We start from the raw sequence: 20,784 nt of genomic DNA, 5'->3' as shown, positions 1-20,784 counted from the left end.
TCTGATGAGTCTAATATACTATGGGCATAGGAACTAGATATCACATTTTATACAAAATAAGGCTAAATAGACTCCAAGCGAGTCTGAGAGTGTTTTATAGACATCGCTAAAGGGCATGGGTTTGTGACAGGCTTTAGAAAAAGCAATGTGACTTTGTTTTTTGGCTTACTTGTGATTCTCACTTATATTCCAGATTGAGATTTCGGAGTTGGGGATCCTTGTATAACTGATTTCTTATTCTATACATTTATCATCCTTTTAAGAGAGTGTGGAATATATGCAGCATTTACATTAGTCCTGGTAGTCAAATTATTGATCGTCTGCAGCTGAATTAATCTGAAATGCTAAAAACATTTTATTTTTTTCTAAGTGTGTGATAAAGAAAAGGGTTAAAAGGTCTTTTCTAGGGAGCTGTGAATAGTGGGCTTGAAAATAGCGTCTTTCATGTTCTGCCAGATGCTTTAACTAGTGTCAAATGTGTTTTATTTTATATGGCCTATAGCAGATTGCCTACAGCTCTAGAAAACCCCAAAGTAAAGGTTTAGAATGATTTTAACTTGGCAAAACTCTCAGATAGAATTGAAGGGGCTGCTAAGCAAAAAAGGAGTTGGGATGGTGCTTAGTTGGGGTGAGTCTTTTTAGATTGGGGGTTACTTCTGGAGGAGGTCACATTGGGAGCAAGCCAGTAATAAAGATGCAGGCCGGGTCGGAGGGAGACTGTGGAGATGGGTGCTCCCAACCTTTCCCTGCTCTAGAGAGGTGGATGACCTCGCCATTCTCCATCCCCCTCACTGCCCTTTCCTTTTTAGGTTATTTTTTTCAATTTTGTCTACTTAGTTCAATTTTGTACCCAAAGCTAGTAAAATGTGATGTCGGATATCTTTCCCCAGATTTGACCTGGTGTATAGTTTAGGATTAAATGGAAGAAGGCGATATTTTTGCAGATGAACCAACCACGTCAATCTTTCATTCATTTTCTCAGTCATCTCTGTGCCAGGTCCTAGGGAGACATTAATGAGCAAATTTTAACCCAACCCTGTTCTCATCGAGTTTATAGTCCAGTGAGGCTTTGGGAGGCCATTAATCAAATATTGAGACATAGGACTGTTTTGTAAGTTCTCTGAAGGAAAGACCTGTGGTTTTGGAAGCACATAACAACGAAAAGTGGCCTGCAGGGTGAAGGGGTGCGTGTGCGTGGGCGCGTGCGTGTGTGTATGTGTGTGAAGTGGGGTGACAACGGAGGTGGAGGTAGAGGTGGGGGAGGGATCAGAGAAGAATTCACTGAGGAAGTGTGACTGGAGCTGAGACCTAGAGGATAAGTGGGTGTTAATTAGGCCAGGGAGGGTAAAGTGCCAAGGGCCTGAGGCAAGAATTAAAAGAAACAGCTTGGTTGGAGCTTGCTAGTACTAAAATGGGGGAAATGGTGCAAAATGAGGCCCCAAAGAGAGATAGGTAGGGGCTGCATCACCCTGGGCCTCACAGACAAGTTTGAGGGTTTTGGTTTTATTTCCAAGAGCTTAGAGAGGTAATGTGATCATTGCTGGGTTTTAGAGTAATTATTTTCCTTTTCAGGACCTCACTTGCTTTATGACATGTGAGGAAGGTTAGTCTTTTGTGTAAAGGGGATCAGTCCCCATTCTGTTTTTTACCAAAGTCACATGCATACTGTCTGCATGGCCCTCTTGCCTTCAATACCTGCCATTAAACAAAGGGGTTAATTTCCACTGCTTGAGAGTGTTTCTGTGGGAGTGAATTTTAATCTTGCCAGTGCATTCCTGAAAAAGTCTTCTTTTGTTTACCTTAGTTTGAGAGTCAGTGGGGTTTTTAATTAATTGAACTGCTCCAAAGAGGGAAGTTACAGCATTACAGACCCTGGTGCTGAAGGTTCCTTGATATCATTTAGTCTGTCTTTTGGCTTTAAGGCAAAGCAGCAACCCATTTTACAGAAGCAGCAGCTGAAGGCTTAGGTGGCCCTGCTACTTGCCCCAGGTTAATAAGGTGGTGAGTGGAGAAGGGTTCCTCATATTCCCAGTTGTGTATCTGGACTTTCCTAAAAACCTAGATAATGTACCAAAGGACAGGCGTGAGAGTTGATATTGGGATCCTCTCCTTCCTTTGTGATCTCAACAAATTTACTTACCTACGTAAGGTAAGGTATTTACTTACCTTACGTAGGTAAGTAAATAGTACTGATGTGAAGGTTCCTACCTTATTAAGCCGCTCTCTGGACTGTGGCTTTGTTTTCCGGCTATGTAGAAAGCATAGTGAATATAAGGAAGAAAGCTGTGAGGATCTTTCTGTTCTCTGAGGAGACACTGAGGAAAATGCCTTCTGTACCTAGACCCAACACACTGAGAGGGCAGAGTGCATCAGACAGGGCGAGCAGCCCTTGAGAAACATTTGAACTGTTGAATGGTTTGTTTAGTATGGATAACTAGAGTCATAGACAATCTAGACCATTTTATTTATATATATATATATACACACACACACACACTACAATATATATAATATATATACAATATTATATATTATATATAATAATATACTATAGTATATTATTATATATAATATATATAATATGTGTAATATACACACTATAATATATAATATATATAATAGTCATATATAATGGCTAGGAATGTGATATGATAGGGTAATATAATATAATATAATAGCTGGAAAGAACTTTGGAAGCCATCTAATTCAGCATTTTTATTGCTAGATGAGGATGTGGAGTCCCAGAGAGGCTAAGGCATCAGCCCAGGGACTTTGAGGGATCAAGTTGAGACACGAACCCCTTGCTTCCCAATGGTCTTTAGTTTTCCATCAGTCTCTAGGTGACTGATGTGGAGCGGGAAGCTTCTTAGATGTCTAGCCTCTCTTCCCTAGGAGGTAGGCATCAATGTGACTGTGGTTTGTTATACTTGAGCAAAAACTCAGACTTGTACTTTGATCTTAGATTAATGTTTGCTGAGCATTTGAGACCTTTTTGAAATGTGATCATTGTGAGTTTCAGCCATGTACAGGATCTTTATCATCAGACTGGAGGGGTGCTGATAATATTTTAGTGATAGGGAAAATATTAGGTGAAGTGTATAGCCCAGAGATCAGTGCTGATTAATTTCACCAAAATTTTGCACATACGTACATACACACACATACACACACATCTCACTGTGCTTTGGAGGATACTGCTATCTTAGCATTTATCAATGGTAATTATGTTTACTTGTCTATCTTTGGGTGGTGAGCTCCTTATGGGTAGGGACTGGTAGTCAGCAGGTTTTCAGTAATATTTGAGTGAGTGAGTGAATGAATGAATAGACGAAACATGTCAGCAGTGCTGGTAAAAAGTTTGAAGAGTTGGCATGCGTTATAATGATCTTACAGAATTTTTTCATATTTTTTTTTGTATTGTCAGCACTCTTTGATTATTATGTTAACTTGTAGTGCCTTGCTCAGAGTAGGTGGTCATAAATTTTGTTCAGTGAGTATTGCTTGGAATATAGTTTATCTTTTTGCTGAGGAGTTGACAGTTTTCAGAGGAAACTTCTGATATGTAGAATAAGGTACAACTGTGCTTTAAATAATGATTCCTCTAGGAATGGACCCACTTAAATTAGAGTTTGTTAGAAAAACCAAACACAAAAGAATGATACATCATAAACTTCATAAATCTCGTGAGAAGAGCTAGACATGTAGGGTATAACAGAAAGGCTTCTAGGCCCAAGTTCTATTTCCCTTAAATTCTGTGGGCAGTGGGTGACCCTGGTAAACATTTGCTCTGGTCCCATTTCTTCATTCTCCCCAGAAGATAACCCTATCTTTCCTTCCCTCCCCACTTGCAGGACTCCAATTCTTTTCATTTCTTTCCTATCAAAACAGGGAAGAATTTGATTTTAGCTATTTACACTTACTGAATAAAAAAGACAGATTGACTGTTTTTCACTTAATTCATGAGTTTCATTCTAGGTATTGACCCATAATTTACCAACCTTACAAGGGGAAATTTATATATACATAAGGGATACTTATTCATTTGTTCATTCGTGCATTCATTTAGAGGGGAAGCTCAGGGTACTCTGCAATAATAAAATAATATATCCATGGTTTTCCTTGTCCAAATGAGACGAGTTTCCCCCCGACCCTAGAAAAAGCGGGGGCCCTTGCTTGACTGTGGCTCTGGAGGCCTCTTCCTGGGAATTGCCACAATGGAGAAGACACTATCATGTATCATTAACCTCAGGTTTAGGAGCCCACTCAGCCCTCGGGTTTCTTTATTGTGTCTCTACACGGCTTATCTCTGCCATTTCTCCTCTCCATTTTCACTGTCCCCAGGTTGATGACTTTCCAGTTCTCCTCTTCTGCCCTGAGCCCAATTCTTTTATTCTCCTGCCTTGGTTCCAAGTTGCTCAAGTACATATTTTATACCTTTTAGCATATTTGAGTTATTTCAATTGTTATCAGTTGATTTTTGTATTTTAACATTTCCCTCTAGCTAATGGTCTGGCCTGTAAATGTGTTTCCATTTTCCCCACCTCTGGTGAGGAAGTTTCTTACAAAGAGGCATGTTGTTGGAAGGTGTCTTCTCTGTTCATGGCATTTTATTATATCTAAGTCAGTGATAACCTAGCATGGTGTGAGCAGCTGTGACCATTTTTTCTTCAATGCTCTTGACATTTTCAGAAATGTATTTAGCTTGTTAGAAAATTATATGTATATAAAACTATATTATAAATACATATATATTTTTAGAACTGTAAGCACTGTAAGGAAAGGATATATAAAATGACCTTAAGATAGAGTTTGTTGGCTTTATATTTGTCTGTGACAATTCTGACTTTTGAAGACATGTTCTAAATTGCTCTTGGCTGTGCAAAATTTTTGACTGAATTTCTTAGTGTGACTTGAAAGCCATCCCTCCTTTTGTAGGATATAAACGCTGGCTCATTGAGTTTCAAGGTATTGTGAGGTTAGAAGCCTTCTAGGTTAAGATTGCTTGTTTTTCTTCTACCCTTAGCCTGGGGCTGTGGTCAAGATAGAGGTATACATCTTTCATTGTAGCTATCTGATGCTCTGAGCTAACTGTCTCTTTGAGGGACTGTGAAGGGTAGTGGGGACTAGGTCCTCTTCTATTTTTCCACCCTCTCCTGTCCTAGGTCCCAAACTGGCTTTCTGGAACTATGACCCCCTTGAACAGGAAGGGACAAGAATTACCAGAGCCTAATCTCACTGTTGGGAAAAAATGTGGGCCCCTGAAAGGAAAGGACATTGTCCTTAAACATTTCATCTATACCTCACTCATGGTGCTTCATTATTTCTCTAGTTATTTTAAATAAGTTATTTATTTATATTTCTCTAGTTGTTTGTTATTTTTTGTTTCTTTCTTTTTTTTAAAATCTTGATCAGTGTTGTCTATCAGCACATAACATTTTCTGCAGTGATGGAAATGTTATATATCTGTATTGTACATCTTGGTAGCCATTAGCCGCATGTGGCTTTTGAACTCTTGAAATGGGCTAATATGATGGGAGAACTAAATTTTTAATTTATTTAACTTCAATTAATTTAAATTTACATAGCCACGTGTGGCTAGTGGCTGCCATATTGGAGAGTGCAGATCAACTTAAGGACGAGGTTTGTATTTGATTTACTTTTTCCTGTGCTGTTGGAGTATACCAATTTATTTTCATGTTGTTTGGTGAAATAGGTGTGTTCATTAACCATGTTGCTTCCAAAAGTACGTGTGGCTAAGCTGGCTCTATTGTTAGGAATAGCTTTGAGTCTGGAATTGAAGTCGGCTTATAATGGTTAGTATGAAACTGGAATTAGATGACCTGCATTCTATATGCTTTCCTAAAATTTGTTCACAGTGAGTTAAGAAAGCTGAAATAATCTTAACTAAAAATTCCAGATTTACCTTAAAGTCCTATGTCTCAGTATTCATGTTCAGGGCTTCCCTGGTGGCGCAGTGGTTGAGAGTCCACCTGCCGATGCAGGGGACACGGGTTCGTGCCCTGGTCTGGGAAGATCCCACATGCCACGGAGCGGCTGGGCCCGTGAGCCATGGCCGCTGAGCCTGTGCATCCAGAGCCTGTGCTCCGCAACAGGAGAGGCCACAACAGTGAGAGGCCCGTGTACCGCAAAAAAAAAAAAAAAAAAAAATTCATGTTCAAGTAGCAAAATAAGATATATTAGTTGAGTTTTGCTTACAATAACCCAAAGATAAGGAAATCTCTGTGATAGAAACAAGGCTGCCTTAATCAGTGCTGGTACATACTTATTTGTACAGTCTTTTCATTTTGGTTCTTTTGAGTGGATTCTTGTCGACAGGGCTTGAACTGGTCGGTAATTGTTGTAGGCATAGTTCATTTTGGATTCATGGGTATTTTTTTATACTTAGAGCACAGCATCACACTGGGGACTAGAAATAGAAGAACTTTTAATTTCAAATTCTTGCAGGTTTCCTTTTTTGGCAAGTCTACTCTTACTCTCATGAAACCTGTGTGCAGGAACGGCTGATTTTCATGTTACCTTGAATATAAGGGCCAAAATATTGTCTACTTGTTTAAGATGGATAAAATATACAAGTATAGTATTCTTTTTTTTTTTTTTTGCGGTATGCGGGCCTCTCACTGTTGTGGCCTCTCCCGTCGCGGAGCACAGGCTCCGGATGCGCAGGCTCAGAGGCCATGGCTCACGGGCCCAGCTGCTCCGCAGCATGTGGGATCCTCCCGGACCGGGGCACGAACCCTGTCCCCTGCATCGGCAGGCGTACTCTCAACCACTGTGTCACCAGGGAAGCCCAAGTATAGTATTCTTAAGTAAGGCAAGAGGCTTTTGGCAGATTTGTAATGACATATCTATGGTAGTGTAATTTGGGTAGCAGAAAAAATTAAATCCTAATTTTTATTTAAAAAATTAAATGTCTTTTGGGGATGCTTTTTTTGGAAACGTGTTGATATTTAGTAAATTTATAGTCTAGGCTAAATTGAATTTGGGCATTAATGAGCAAAATAGTCATAATGAAGACTTATTTGTTGAAGTTTATTATGAGCAGGACATTCTCAAGATGTCCAGTCCCTGAGTGGGAAGCTTACACTGTAGTTGGCCAGGTAGGATCTTCACTTAAAAGGATAATTCATAGTATGTGATGGTATGTGTCGTGGGCCAAAACAGTGGCTCAGATGGTAAGTTTTGGGAACTTTGAGAGAAGGGTGGTTAGTTTTCTCTTAGGGTGAGTGCAGGAGGTAGGACTTGAACTGGATTTTGAGGAAACTAGAGGGTAGTAGAAAGAGAAAAGGAGATCATTCCAGGCAAGGAGACCAATCTGAGCAGCGGCTTGGATTAAGAATATGCATGGAGTATTCGAGAATAAGGAATGGACATATTTGTTGGAATGAAGATTCCATATGGGAACTATTAGGAGAGATCAGCCTGGAAGCTAGGGCTGTGATGGTTAGGGCTTTGATTTCTGAGCCAAGGAATTATTCTGAAGGGAGTAAAGAGCCATTAAACATTTTTGAACAGTGAGAGGATATGTGAGAAGTGAGATTTTATAAAGATTAATTTCTAGTGTGGAATATAGGTTGACTGGGCAGGAGAGAGAGAATTAGAACAGTAAAGATGTGAGATGAAGAAAGATCTGGACTTTTGTTGCTAAAGTAGGAATAGAAAAGGAAGGGATGACTTAGAGTAGTAGCTTATTTGATATATAATAACTAAATTAATATTTATTTGAACTAAATTAATAGGAAGTTTCATGTCTGAGCAACTGGGAGAAACAAAATGTTTTCAGCCTGGAGGGCTGATTTGAAGGAAAGATGGGTTGAGTTCCAGGTGATGGAAGGACCCATAGATGGGAAGTCCAGCAGGTAGCTGAAGATGGGAAAAACTGATGCTGGGTCTTGGGTTAGGAGCCATCTGTTTTCCATAGTGTTATCGTTTAATTCATGACAGCAAATGATCTGCAGACTGATGCGTGTATCCTGGAGATGTAAAGGGGTGGAGAGAAGGAGACGAGCCAGGGTGTTATATAATACAGAAAGTCCAAGGAGAATGAAACTGAAAATAAGACCACTGGATTTAAGATACTTGAAAATTGAGAGCAGAGTTTGAGTGGAATAGTTGGAATTAGAACTTAGTGTACATGTGCTTTATGACTAAGTAGGTGATAAATAAAACCAGGAAGTGTAGGCCACATATATGTTTTGTTCATATTGGTTCTTTCAGTGCTTGCTTTTTAATTCTTTTACTTAATGTCCTGGCAGGGAGATAAAAGGAGGTGGAACTCAAAACTGTCCAAATAGTTCCCTGTTACGAGACTGGTTATAGTAACTGGAGGGCATTGGCAGGGTGAAATCACTAGTTATTTGGATTATTATGATTCAGTCGTATACTAACCTTTATTCCCAAAGATAATTGAAACTTGACTGTAACTTTAATGAAAATAAAAATGAGCATTGATGTTACTGAAAATATCTTTACTAAATACTACTTAAAAAAAAATCTCAGTTTCTATGCAGATTTTGGACCTCTGAACTTGGCAATGGTGTACAGATACTGCTGTAAACTAAACAAGAAACTAAAAGTGAGTATTGTGGTGATGTTTATATTTTGGTATTAAAAATTTGAACTGTGAAATCTAACCAGTGGGGTTGCTGTGCATATACCATTTAGTTAGGTAATCTTGATCTTTGGAAATTTAAGTGAGTAGTTCACCTAGAAGTTGAAATTGATCTACCTGATTACCCCACAAAGGACATGTTAACCTCTTTCATTTTTCAGGATCAATGGAAACATGAGCTGAATGAAGTCATTGAAATAGTGATCTAAGAAAGAAAACTCAAATCCTTTCAGGTTGTTGTTAATGAGTTTATCAAATTCCCTCCTAGGATGATTTTTCTGAAACCTTCAGGTCCACTTCTGGACACTGTTACCAGGCGATGAAGGGGGCTGGCTCATCATTGCACGGCAGGAGCTCTGGAGCATAAGCTTTTTCTATCTGATCAAGATTGAAATTTTTGTGTATTTCTTGAATGTCACCTCTGTAGAGTTAACAGCCAAGTGAGATTGATCAACTAGCAGCAATAGAGCATGGATTTTACCTGTTATGACAAAATTTGGGTCATACATTCACTATTCATCTCTATTTGTTAAATTTTACATGTGGCTTTTTTTCCCTCTTAAATTCTAAGCATATATGAGGAAGAGTGACATCTATATTCCTAGTTTTGGTAAACTTACTTCATCACATAGAAAGAAATATTTATCTTTTTCTCTCAATTTTCTAAATGGGGATCTTAAATGTTTCAGTTTGCAAGGTGAAATCTACACAGCATGCTCTTGAGGATAACCACTAAATTATAATGCTTGGATAGTTTAATCTTTCTGCTGGGTAAAATGTTTCTGGCATGACATAGTGCAGTGCCTTGTATATATTACCTGCTTAATGATAATCTTTTGATTTGATTGATTTTTATTGTACTTAGGTATAAAAGACAGTCTATCATGGAGAATTTCCTGTAAAATATGAATTCACAGATTTTTGCTATTGATCTCAAAATGCTAAATGGACATGGAATGATACCAAAGAGAGATTTTTAAAGTCAAAAATCACATAAGATCTGTTGTAATCAACTTTTTAGGGGATTAATTTCTAAAGTAGTGTCTGACTCAGAAATACATAGTATGTACATTCCTTTAACTAAACCTACTTACAGTTTTAAAAAATTTTATTTTTTATTCATACTAAATTTTTAAATTTCATTTTCTATTTTTTAACATCTTTATTGGAATATAATTGCTTTACAGTGGTGTGTTAGTTTCTGCTTCATAACAAAGTGAATCAGCTATACATATATCCCCATATCTCCTCCCTCTTGCGTCTCCCTCCCACCCTCCCTATCCCACCCCTCTAGGTGGTCACAAAGCACCGAGCTGATCTCCCTGTGCTATGCGGCTGCTTCCCACTAGCTATCTGTTTTACATTTGGTAGTGTATATATGTCCATGCCACTCTCTCACTTCGTCCCAACTTACCCTTCCCCCTCCCCGTGTCCTCAAGTCCATTTTCTACGTCTGCGTCTTTCTTCCTGTCCTGCCCCTAGGTTCTTCAGAACCATTTTTTAGATTCCATATGTATGTGTTAGCATATGGTATTTGTTTTTCTCTTTCTGACTTACTTCACTCTGTATGACAGACTCTAGGTCCATCCACCTCACTACAAATAACTCAATTTCTAAACCTACTTACATTTTTCAGAAAAGAAGCTACTGCCTATCATTTAAAAGATAAAGTTAAAATTTTTGTAATCACCAAGGAAGCAAATAATATCCCCAAAAGGATTTAATAAAAAATATTAAATGGACTTTTTATGGATGAATGAACAAGGAAAGGATAATTCATAAGTAATTAAAAGCCATTTCTTCCTTTTGAGGACCTAGGAATTTCTTCACTTTCTTGATTAGTCCTGTTAGTATGTAGTTGGTATGAACTGGGTATTATAATCAACAGTGTGGAACCTGTCTGCTATCTGGAATGATTGAAGAGAAAGGAATCATTATCAGGAAAACAAATTTTCTGGTCTGACTCAGTGCTCTATATAACAAGTACATAAGAGTAGATGGATTGAATTAAGACTATTTTACTATCATGGTCTATACTAAACAGTATGGGTAAGCATATACAAGGACTTGTTTTGATATTTTTCATTTACAAAGCTTTCTTTCAACATTATACAAATTTAATAAAGTTCAGACAGTCCCCTCTGTTCATTTCAGTGATCAGGTAATCTGATGGATGCCTGGAATGAATGACCTTTTTAGCTTTAGTACAATTAGTGGGACCCTTGTTACTTGCTGAGGGAATGAATTTTAAATGTTAGTAAGTCATGGGTTATCTCAATAAAGTATACCAAGTAGAATCTCTTTATCAGGAGAAAAAGACTTACATTACCAATTCAAAGCTGCAGTCGCTTCAGCCTTGTAGAATCTGTTTCTTCAGCTCTAAAATAGGGCTTATAGAGCTCTCACAGAAAGGTGGTTAGGATTATATATGTACAGAGGTTAGAAAATATGTGTAAGAGAGCTTTGTAAATTTTGAAGTCCTATACAAAAGAAAGTTACTAAGGTAACATTCGTGAATTCTGATAGGAGATACAATAAAGACAGTTCTTCAGCAAAGTTTACGAACACCTTCTCAGCCTCATAGCTAACATTTCCATATGCGAAAGCTATCCGATATCATTTTAGGAATCCAAATAACCATTTAGTCCAGGCTCCTGATTTCATAGGTGCAGGAAGGGAAGCCCAGGAGAGGCATGTGACTTGCCCAAGGCTGCAGGGTAAGGTCGGAGCCGGTTTTCAGGCCCTTGACTGCATCATTCATACACTTCTCTCCACCTTCACTGGTAGCTGCAGCCTCTGGTTTATCATCTTCCTGCACTCACGCACTGCACTGCCCTGACTAACTTCCCCTTGTTGTCCCGTGGTGGCCTCATAGCTCTTCTGCTTCTTTTTTACTCCAGTGACCGTTCCTGCCACTCCGGCTGCTTTGCCTCTTGGAACCCAGACTCTAGCCTTTCCGATTTTGAATGTACCCTCCTTGTTACACGCCTCCCACATCGTCTCTCTCATCCTTGTGTAATCTCCAGGCCTTCAGTTTCCCTATTCTTTTAGGCTCTCAGCTCCCTTCCGATGTCTCTTGTCTGCAGCCCACAGTCACTCATTTTGGTAAGACCTTTGGCACCATACTTCCATGCCTTTTGTCTTGCTCACTTTGACAACTCCCACCCTTGGCATCTTCCCAGTGGGTGACTTCATGCACTAACTTACTGAGTTACTGAAGATTGCAGTACCCCTGCTGCTCCTAGCCTTGAACTTTACCCCGAACCACAGCGCTGCTCCACACAATTGCGTGTGACATCCAGTATGGCTGGAGTGCCCTTGCCCTCTGGTTTGATAACTCCTCATTCTTTAAGACCTTGTGCAAGCACCACCACATCTAGTAAGCATCTCCTTGTGCTGCTGGACAAAGTGGGAGGTGCCTCCTTTGTTTTCCTGTAATTCTTTGTGCAGATCTCTGTTACTGATGAGTTGTAATTTTAATTTTAATTGAAATAATAATTTCAGTTATAATTTGCAATTTTCAATTGCATCTATCTTTCTCACTAGACTTTGAGCTCCTAGAGGATGGAGGCATGCCTTATCAAAAGATGGAGACTTTTGTCTCCAAGTGTCCAGCACAGGGTCACTAAACACACAGAAACTGCTTTGGCCTTATCACGATCCCCATGACTTAAAGATCCTCTTCCATCCTTTTGCCTCTAGAGGTTTCAATATCCTGCCCTCAGCATGATTACATCCTTACTTCGCACTGATTTCTTATCATTTGCTCTCCCACCTTTGTCTTCCTAACTGTGCTGAAACTGCTCTAGTGACATCTTAAATACCCAATCTGATGCCACTGACTTGGTCCTCAAACTCCTTTGCTTCTCTGAATAATTGGCATTATTTTAACAAATAACTTTTGTTAAAATAACTTAAATAACTTCTGTTCTTTTAACAAAGAACTTCTTAGAATTCTTTTTCTGTGTGGTTTCCTAACTCTGTGAGGCGCATTTTATTTTCTACTTTGGAAATTTTTATTTCTTCCAGTAAACCTCTTATTATTTTTTCCCCTTTATTTGATACCTTAGGTAGATAGGTAATATTTTACAGTACATTCTATTCCAAACCCAAATTTCTTATTTTTTTTTCTTATTTTTTATATGTTAAAAGGTTTTTTTTTAAAGTTGATGATTTGAGGTGATGATTTACTGATTTTTTTTGTGTGTGTATTTGTATTCATTCTTTTCCCAATGGCCTTCATTTTAATTATATGAATTAAAATGGAAAATTATCCATTACACATTTACTTAGATTAAAAAACGAAAATCAGAAACCACTACCACCAGCAAAAACCCTGTTTCTCATTTTAAACTGTACTTTAAAAAATGCAAGTATTAAGAGTTATACAGTAATAGGTAGTAGTTTGCTATTTCTGGTCAAGAGTTACCATAATAAGGGAATCAGTCAAAAGAAGAAGATTTAATGAAGTGAGGACAGTTTGCAAAACTGTGTATGTTATTTAATTTAAAATGTCATCAATGATTGATAGGCTAGACCCATTATTGTAATCTTATACTGCAAAGAATCCATAAACTCCTGAAATTATATATAAAATTTTGTATGTATTTACATTTTTCTTCTGAGAGGATTCATAACTTTTTAATAGGTTCTCAAAGGGATTTTTGGCACAGACAGTGCTAAGAACACTGGGCTGGAATATATGAGCTTCTAAAAGAGAAGACTGTAGTAATTAAAGACAAGGTAGTGGTATTTTGAAAAGCAGAGTACCTTTTTCAAAGTTAATCAGTTAAGAAAATCTTTCAATTACTGATTCAATAATCTGACAGTTTTATAAACATAATATGATTGAACTGGCTTTTTCTAAAATAATCAACACAGTTTTAACTGTTGATTTCACTTTTCCTCTGAGAAAAATAAAACCCCAGCCTGCGGGAAAAAAGAGTGTCTCTGAAAAAAGGGGACGTTTTCTAGGGCAGTGATTTTTTTTTTTTTTTAATACCTGCTCTTATGAATCAACAGGACAATCACAGTAATCTTGGGGACAATTTAGAAAGATTTAAAAGAATATTGCCAGAAAGGTAATTTTAAATGTACAAAACATGGCCCTTTCAGGGTAAAAGCAAAAAGGGGAGGGGGGCATGGTGAAATGGATGATTATATTAAAGCACTGAAAGTACCTGGCAGATGGTGGGGCTCAGGGAATGTCCTTGTTGCTGAATGAATCAGTGCAGTAATCCTATCTGGTAACCAGGTACCTGCCACGGTATCAGGTGGTTGTACACAAGCACTCTTTTGATACAGTGATCAGACCACCCTCTTATTATAACTACAAAAACATGTTGAAGATTTCTTCATGAGGTTATCTTCTGTTGCAGGTTCATGGGCTTTTGGGGGAAGAAGAGCAAGCTACATTCTGGAGAGTGTTCATGTAGTTTAAAGAGGTTTCAGGGGTGCTAAAAGTGTTAATTCCCACCGGAGTGAGCTTACCTAGAGTTTGCAAGGCCTGGAGCCCTTATGCCCATTCAGAAGCCTCAGGCAAGAAAACCGCCTTTTATAGAGAATCCCCAAATACCTTCAACTATATTATCAGCCTGATCGATTAACCTTTATGAGCAACTTTTCTTGATGTTTTGACTCCTACTTTGATCAAAGGTGCCATTTCATTAAATGAAACATACTGGGTTTGAAACAAAATGGACCATAAAGAGACACCGTTTTCTTTTTAAATAAACTCTTCGATCTGTTTTATTTTAGCTTTAAATGAAAACATGAACCGTATTTTGTTTTGTACAGCCAAAGAAAATTTTCAAGAATATCCCTTTCCTGGGGAAGTTGGAGGTAAAACATGTAGAGGTCATGGCTGCTCACAGGACGACCTGTTCATTTTATCGCTTTTGCAATGGAATGACCACTGATTGCTCTGGAGATGCTGATTGCTGCGGCCGTTACTGGGCTAGCCTAGTCACTGTAAGAGAATGATGCCTTGGTCACCACGGTCCCTGTGCTGTAATCTACTTAATCTGACCACCATCATTGGCCGAGCTTGCTTGTTTAGGGAAGTGCATGGGCTCAGTTTGTTTTTTATTAAAGGGCATATAATCCAGGCTGCACTAATGTCTTCCTTAGCTTAATCAGGCCGAATGACACAGCTTAAACATCCCATTCTAACCACTCGACTTGAAGATTTTACTTTTAAGCATGGCAAACAACTTTACCGAAAGGCTGCCCCCAAAATCTGTTTTTGTTTAAATTGGCCATTAACTCTTTTGTTTTCTGGCTTTGAGCTTAATTGCATCACCGTTTAATTTTGAATGGTTAAGTAGTTTGTGGTCTCCTGACCTAAACTGAACAAGTGCATGATTTGTGTCTGTCACCATAACTCAAGGATAGCCTAGGGTATTTGTGATTTGTGTAGCATGTCATCCTTTTCTCTCTCTGTCTGAGTTGCGGTGGCTTGTTTTTCACCAGGAATGATCCCATTAGAATGCAACTTTTCACATAGCTTTCCTTTCTGAGATAGAAAATGTCTGTCTGGAGTCAATATCCTCATCTTAGTTTGTATTTTTCTAAAATGGCAGTCATTGTACTTGGGTTTACAAGTACCATCAAACATTTATATGCTATATTACACACTTGTCATGATTTACGTAAGAGTGGTAGAACTTTAATTCTCACTCAGGTAAGCAGTACAGGTCTGGAAATTTCCATAGGTTTGCTTATGTTAATTGATAGATATTCATTACTAAATCCCATCTTTTAGTTACTATTTTTTTACCTTGTTAAATGAAACAATTATTGTACCTGTAATTAAGATCATTCCATTGGACCTTGCTGTGCTGTGAATGCCTCCCTAGGTAGTTATTCTCTTCCATTTGTAATAAGCCTTGGCTAATATTTTCCCCTGGTTTAGCATCAAATATTCATTAGACTTTGAGCACTTAGAAGGCTAGAGACTGGGGTTCTGCTTCCCTTGTTACCATGTTGTTCAGCACTGTGCTTGACACACAACAGGTGCTCAATTCATGCTGATTGGATTGTTAGAACTTTCTTCAGCTGCAGTATCCCAGCACTCAGATTCAGCAAACTGATTGCCTATGGGCTGCTTTCAGTCCACAGACATGGTTTTTTTTGGCATGAATGCTGTTTAAAAATTTTGAATTTATGGTCAACATCTGTAATTTATGAAAATTTTCATTAAATTTTAGATTTCTGGCTTCTTTTATATATTGTGGTATCTTATTTGGGCCCAGATTCCTGCATGAGACCTAGGTCTGCATTGGGTAGGGCATGCTTTTCTAGTTTCCCAGCTGACCCACTTTAAATTCTTGGCCCCTGAGAGCATCTGAATTTGGAACCTCTGGAATAACACCATTATTTATTTATTTATTTATTTATTTATTTTTGGCTGAGTTGGGTCTTCGTTGCTGTGCGTGGGCTTCCTCTAGTTGCAGCGAGCGGGGGTTACTCTTCGTTGCGGTGCGCCGGCTTCTTATTGTCGTGGCTTCTCTTGTTGTGGAGCATGGGCTCTAGGCACGTGGGCTTCAGTAGTTGTGGCTCACAGGCTCTAGAACGCAGGCTCAGTAGTTGTGGCGCATGGGCTTAGTTGCTCTGCGGCATGTGGGATCTTCCTGGGCCAGGGCTCAAACCCGTGTCTCCTGCATTGGCAGGCGGATTCTCAATCACTGCACCAGCAGGGAAGCCCTGGAATAACACCATTTAAAGCAGCTTAGTTACTGAAACATTAAAGGAACTTTTTCCTTAGGTGTTATCAGCTGGAATGCAAGAATTTACAAATTGTAATAAAGTTTTCTGAGGAATCTGGGGAAATATGTTTTCTATAACATACCTTTAAAAGTCACATGGCATGATTTGGAGTTCCTAAAAGAATTTAAGTGTCTTTTGGGGCTACTTGACCAGATGGACGGTATTTTAGGATCCATATAGAGCATTTCCAGGAATGGGGCCTTTTCCCACATTTTCATGCACTCTTTTCCAAAATTTAGCAATATCTTAGCACAGTGGATTTCAGTGTGTGGTCCCTGGACCAGCAGCATCAGTATTAATTACCAAGGAATTGTTAGAAATGCATATTCTCTGGCCCTTCCCTGCTGAATCAGAAACTCTAGGGGTGGGGCCCAGCAATCTGTGGTTTAATGAGCTCTCTAGGTGACTCTGAATCAGTCTGTTAAGAGGATGAAATACAATATGGTAATATAATTTAGATAGAAATTTAGTTTGTTTTTTATTTCTGAAAAGTTTTTAAATTATTGACCAGTTCAACCTGAGAATTATTTAAATTTTGAACCGTGAAACTTGTTATGGCCTTATAATTGAGAATTAAGGTTCACACAAGTTATCAAGCTCAGTGAGAGAGTTCTGGATTCCTCCCGTCTACCACAGTTGTGGAGAGCACTCAACTCTCTCATCTGGCCTGGGAGCCATTGGCCAAGTGTGTTAAGCCAGGCCCTCCATGGCTCCAGGCTTATGTTCTCTTGGTAAAAGAGCGACACAGCATGCTCATTATACTTCAGCCTTGCCCAGGACCTTTGGTTTGGGAGTCACTCTGTGTCTGGTCAAACTGGACCCCTTTGGCACTGTCCTACTGCTTTGAGAAATAATGGCATGTAGCAAGTGACTAATAAATATTACTGTTGTTGTTGTTATTATAGAGGGCTGGCTGTGTCCACTTAGGTTAAGAAGATTCACAAGGCTGTATACTCCAGTTTCCAGATAGAAATCTACAATATAGTGTGGATAGTGGCTGCATGTTATAATTTGCAGTGGGTCACGTGCAGCCTTGCTGCAGAGCAGACAAATAGTCCAGAGGTCTTAGCATTCCTTCTGTGACATCCTCCTCTTTATATTTAAGACTATATTCATTTGTTTTACCAATTTCTAACTTTACTTTGCTATTGTGCACAGTGTTTTTGTAATCTCTAAGCTTTTCATGTAAAGCAGAAAGAATCTGTATTAGAGCAAGGAGCTCACTAAAAGCCAGAGGTGATGGTATGGTTTAGCAAGTAATCTCCATGAAGGGTGTGACCGGTACAACAGACTGTAGGGGTGGCAGCCAGGTAAGGAAGAGGCAACTGTCCAGTTTGGAGGCATGGAATTCTCCTGATATTACAGCAGAACTTGAAAAAATATCTACGGGGCTCATTTATAAAATAGAGTCCTATTGTCTGCAGGACTTTCTTTTCTTGCATGGTAAAGTTCTTCCATATGAAAGATCTCGAAGGACGAGCCAAATGTTCCTCTAAAGGCACTTTAGTTATCAGTGTGCTTTGATATGTAATAGGTAGTTTTTGTTTTTAAGATAAGGACATGTTTAATATTTAGAAGGAGAAAACGTTAAAGAGGTTGTGTAGATCAACTCAATCATATAAAGCACCAGCTAAACGATTGGCAAAATGTTTTGTTATCCCTGAAATTTTTCATCCTAGTACCAGAATATCTCCTCTGTTGAACAGCGTTACTGCTGCAAGACTGGGATATGCTGACCCATAAGAGGAAGGCCTGGCTGTGACAGGGAGGGAAATTAGGACAAGGCTTGTAATATGTAAGATTTTTCTCTGTTATCCTTCACTTTGAATTAGTTTTGATTCCTTGAGTGAGAACTCACCTCTCTGTGATCTGACCTAGGAGATATTGGCCAAGCTTCACTAAACAGAAGATCATTTCTTGACTTGCAGTGCTGAGAAAAACACTTGAATTCCAAAATATCTAACCCTAAGCAAGGTAAATGCTAGGAGTTTTAAAAGCTTTCCTGAAAGTCAGATAGAGAACTCTCATTTTAAAAAGTCAGTTATTGTAACGTACAGCATGGTGACTACAGTTAATAACACTGTATTGCATGTGTGAAAGCTGCTGAGAGAGTAAGTCCTGAAAGTTCTCATCACAAGAAAAAAAATTTTGTGAGTACGTAGGGTGACAGATGTTTTAAAAAAAGTCAATTATGTTTGCATCCTGTAGGCAGCTTCCAACAGGAGGTATTCCATTTTATTTTATTTTATTTTTTAATTTATTTAATTTATTATTTTTATTTTTGTCGGTGTTGGGTCTTTGTTGCTGCGCGTGGGCTTTCTCTAGTTTTGGCGAGTGGGGGCTGCTCTTGGTTGCGGTGCGCGGGCTTCTCATTGTGGTGGCTTCTCTTGTTGTGGAGCAACGGGCTCTAGGCGCACAGGCTTCAGTAGTTGTGGCTCGCGGACTCTAGAGCGCAGGCTCAGTAGTTGTGGCGCATGGGCTTAGTTGCTCCGCGGCATGTGGGATCTTCCTGGACCAGGGCTCGAACCCATGTCCCCTGCATTGGCAGGCGGATGCTTAACCACTACGCCACCAGGGAAGTCCAGGTATTTTAAAATAGTTAAAATTTCTAGGTAGATTTTGTGAAGAATATTCTTTATCTGATATAATTTCTGAAAGCTTGTAAAGGTAAAAAAAATTCTTCCCTTAAAATTTTAATTTGTATTATGTTTACTTTAAAAAATGTATAAGTATACAGTGAAAAGAAAGTTTCCTTCAGAATTCTGTCCTCACGGTTCCCATTGTAGGATGGTTCTCTGCATTCCGTATACTTTAGAATAGAGAGAAAAACAAAAAAGAAGCAAACACAAAAAGTTCAAAAACAATCCAACAGTAAAGACCATTGGCGATGAAAAAACAGCAATAGGAGTTTGTCACTGTTGGTGAGTAAATTTGTAAAATAAATTTAATTCCACATTATTTAATGATAAGAGTAGCTTGTTATGAAACCTAAACTCTTAGTAGAAAAGGGCATCGAAACAGATAATTTAAACTTCCTCAGAGATGTGTCAGGGATCCAGGAAATGAAAATAGTGAGAGGCTGAGAGCCAGAAGAGCTGAGTCCTTGTCCATCTGACTCATGTTAACGGGGTCATGGCCTCTGTAAGGCAGTCTTTAGGTAGTGTAGGATTTAATTTAAATTTATTTATTTTTTTATTTCTGATGGTGTTGGGTCTTCGTTTCTGTGCAAGGGCTTTCTCTAGTTGCAGCGAGCAGGGGCCACTCTTCATTGCGGTGCGCGGGCCTCTCACTATCGCGGCCTCTCTTGTTGCGGAGCACAGGCTCCAGACGCGCAGGCTCAGTAGTTGTGGCTCACGGGCCTAACTGCTCCGCGGCATGTGGGATCTTCCCAGACCAGGGCTCGAACCCGTGTCCCCTGCATTGGCAGGCAGACTCTCAACCACTGCGCCACCAGGGAAGCCCCTAGGTAGTGTAGGATTTAGAGACCGTAGAAGAAGCTTAGATCTTAAGAGCCTTGATCCTTCTTTCAATAAATCAAACATAACTTATTGATGGAGATAAATCACTAGCAAAAACAAACAAATGAGAAATGTCCAGCAGGTAACAATTCCAAATTGAGAAAGCAAGTAGACAAGTGTCAACACCACTGATAGTGACCTTGAAGTCTTTAGATAACTTGTGTGCTTTAACTCCACTGACCTGAATTGAATAAAATGTACTCTTTAAAAAAAAATTTATTGTTATTGTTTTTAAATGTACTCTTTTAAACTTTATATCATAGGGGTATTTTAGTAAGCTTGTCTGGAAATAAGGACTTTGGTAATAAGAGACCAAACCTCAAGGAGGTTTGAGGCAAACACTTATTTTTCAAAGTTCAACTTAAAAGAGCAGTGCTGGACTTCCCTGGTGGCGCAGTGGTTAAGAATCCGCCTGCCAATGCAGGGGACACAGGTTTGAGCCCAGGTCTGGGAAGATCTCACATGCTGCAGAGCACCTAACCCTGTGTGCCACAACTACTGAGCCTGTGCCTTAGAGCCCATGAGCCACAACTACGGAGCCTGCATGCCACAGCTACTGAAACCTGTGCGCCTAGAGCCCGTGCTCCGCAACAAGAGAAGCCACCACAGTGAGAAGCCCGCGCACCTCAACTAGAGAAAGCCCGTGTGCAGCAGTGAAGACCCAATACAGCCAAAGATAAATAAATAAATTAAAAAAAAAAAAGAGCAGTGCCATTTTCAGAACATGATTCTTGGTTATCAAAGAAATGCCTGACTTGGGACGGTGAGGGTTTCTAGGCTTACAGCCATGATGCATAGAACTATGTTTTCTGTGGTTACACATTAAAGCCAGAATGTTGCTGTTTCATCTTAGAATGGACTTCAGAGTTT

General features: G+C 39.1%; 1 protein-coding gene across 3 annotated transcripts in view; it reads left to right on the top strand.

Annotated features, from left to right (window-relative positions):
• The window catches only part of CDC14A (cell division cycle 14A), a 184,284-nt gene that overhangs the window by 9,908 nt on the left and 153,592 nt on the right, over positions 1-20,784 (top strand). For 2 of the 3 annotated variants that reach the window (XM_060302138.2, XM_060302133.2), the window contains exons 3-4: positions 8,518-8,593; positions 14,426-14,599. In XM_060302138.2, the coding sequence (XP_060158121.1) occupies positions 8,518-8,593; positions 14,426-14,599 (250 nt within the window). The remainder of the gene's footprint in view (positions 1-8,517; positions 8,594-14,425; positions 14,600-20,784) is intronic. The other variant, XM_030868810.3, reaches the window with a different exon arrangement.

The sequence above is a fragment of the Globicephala melas genome, chromosome 1 (assembly GCF_963455315.2).
Source record: "Globicephala melas chromosome 1, mGloMel1.2, whole genome shotgun sequence".
In the NCBI taxonomy this organism is placed as follows: Eukaryota; Metazoa; Chordata; class Mammalia; order Artiodactyla; family Delphinidae; genus Globicephala; species Globicephala melas.
Note: the sequence above shows the minus strand (reverse complement) of the source record. Positions and strands in the feature narration are given on the sequence as shown.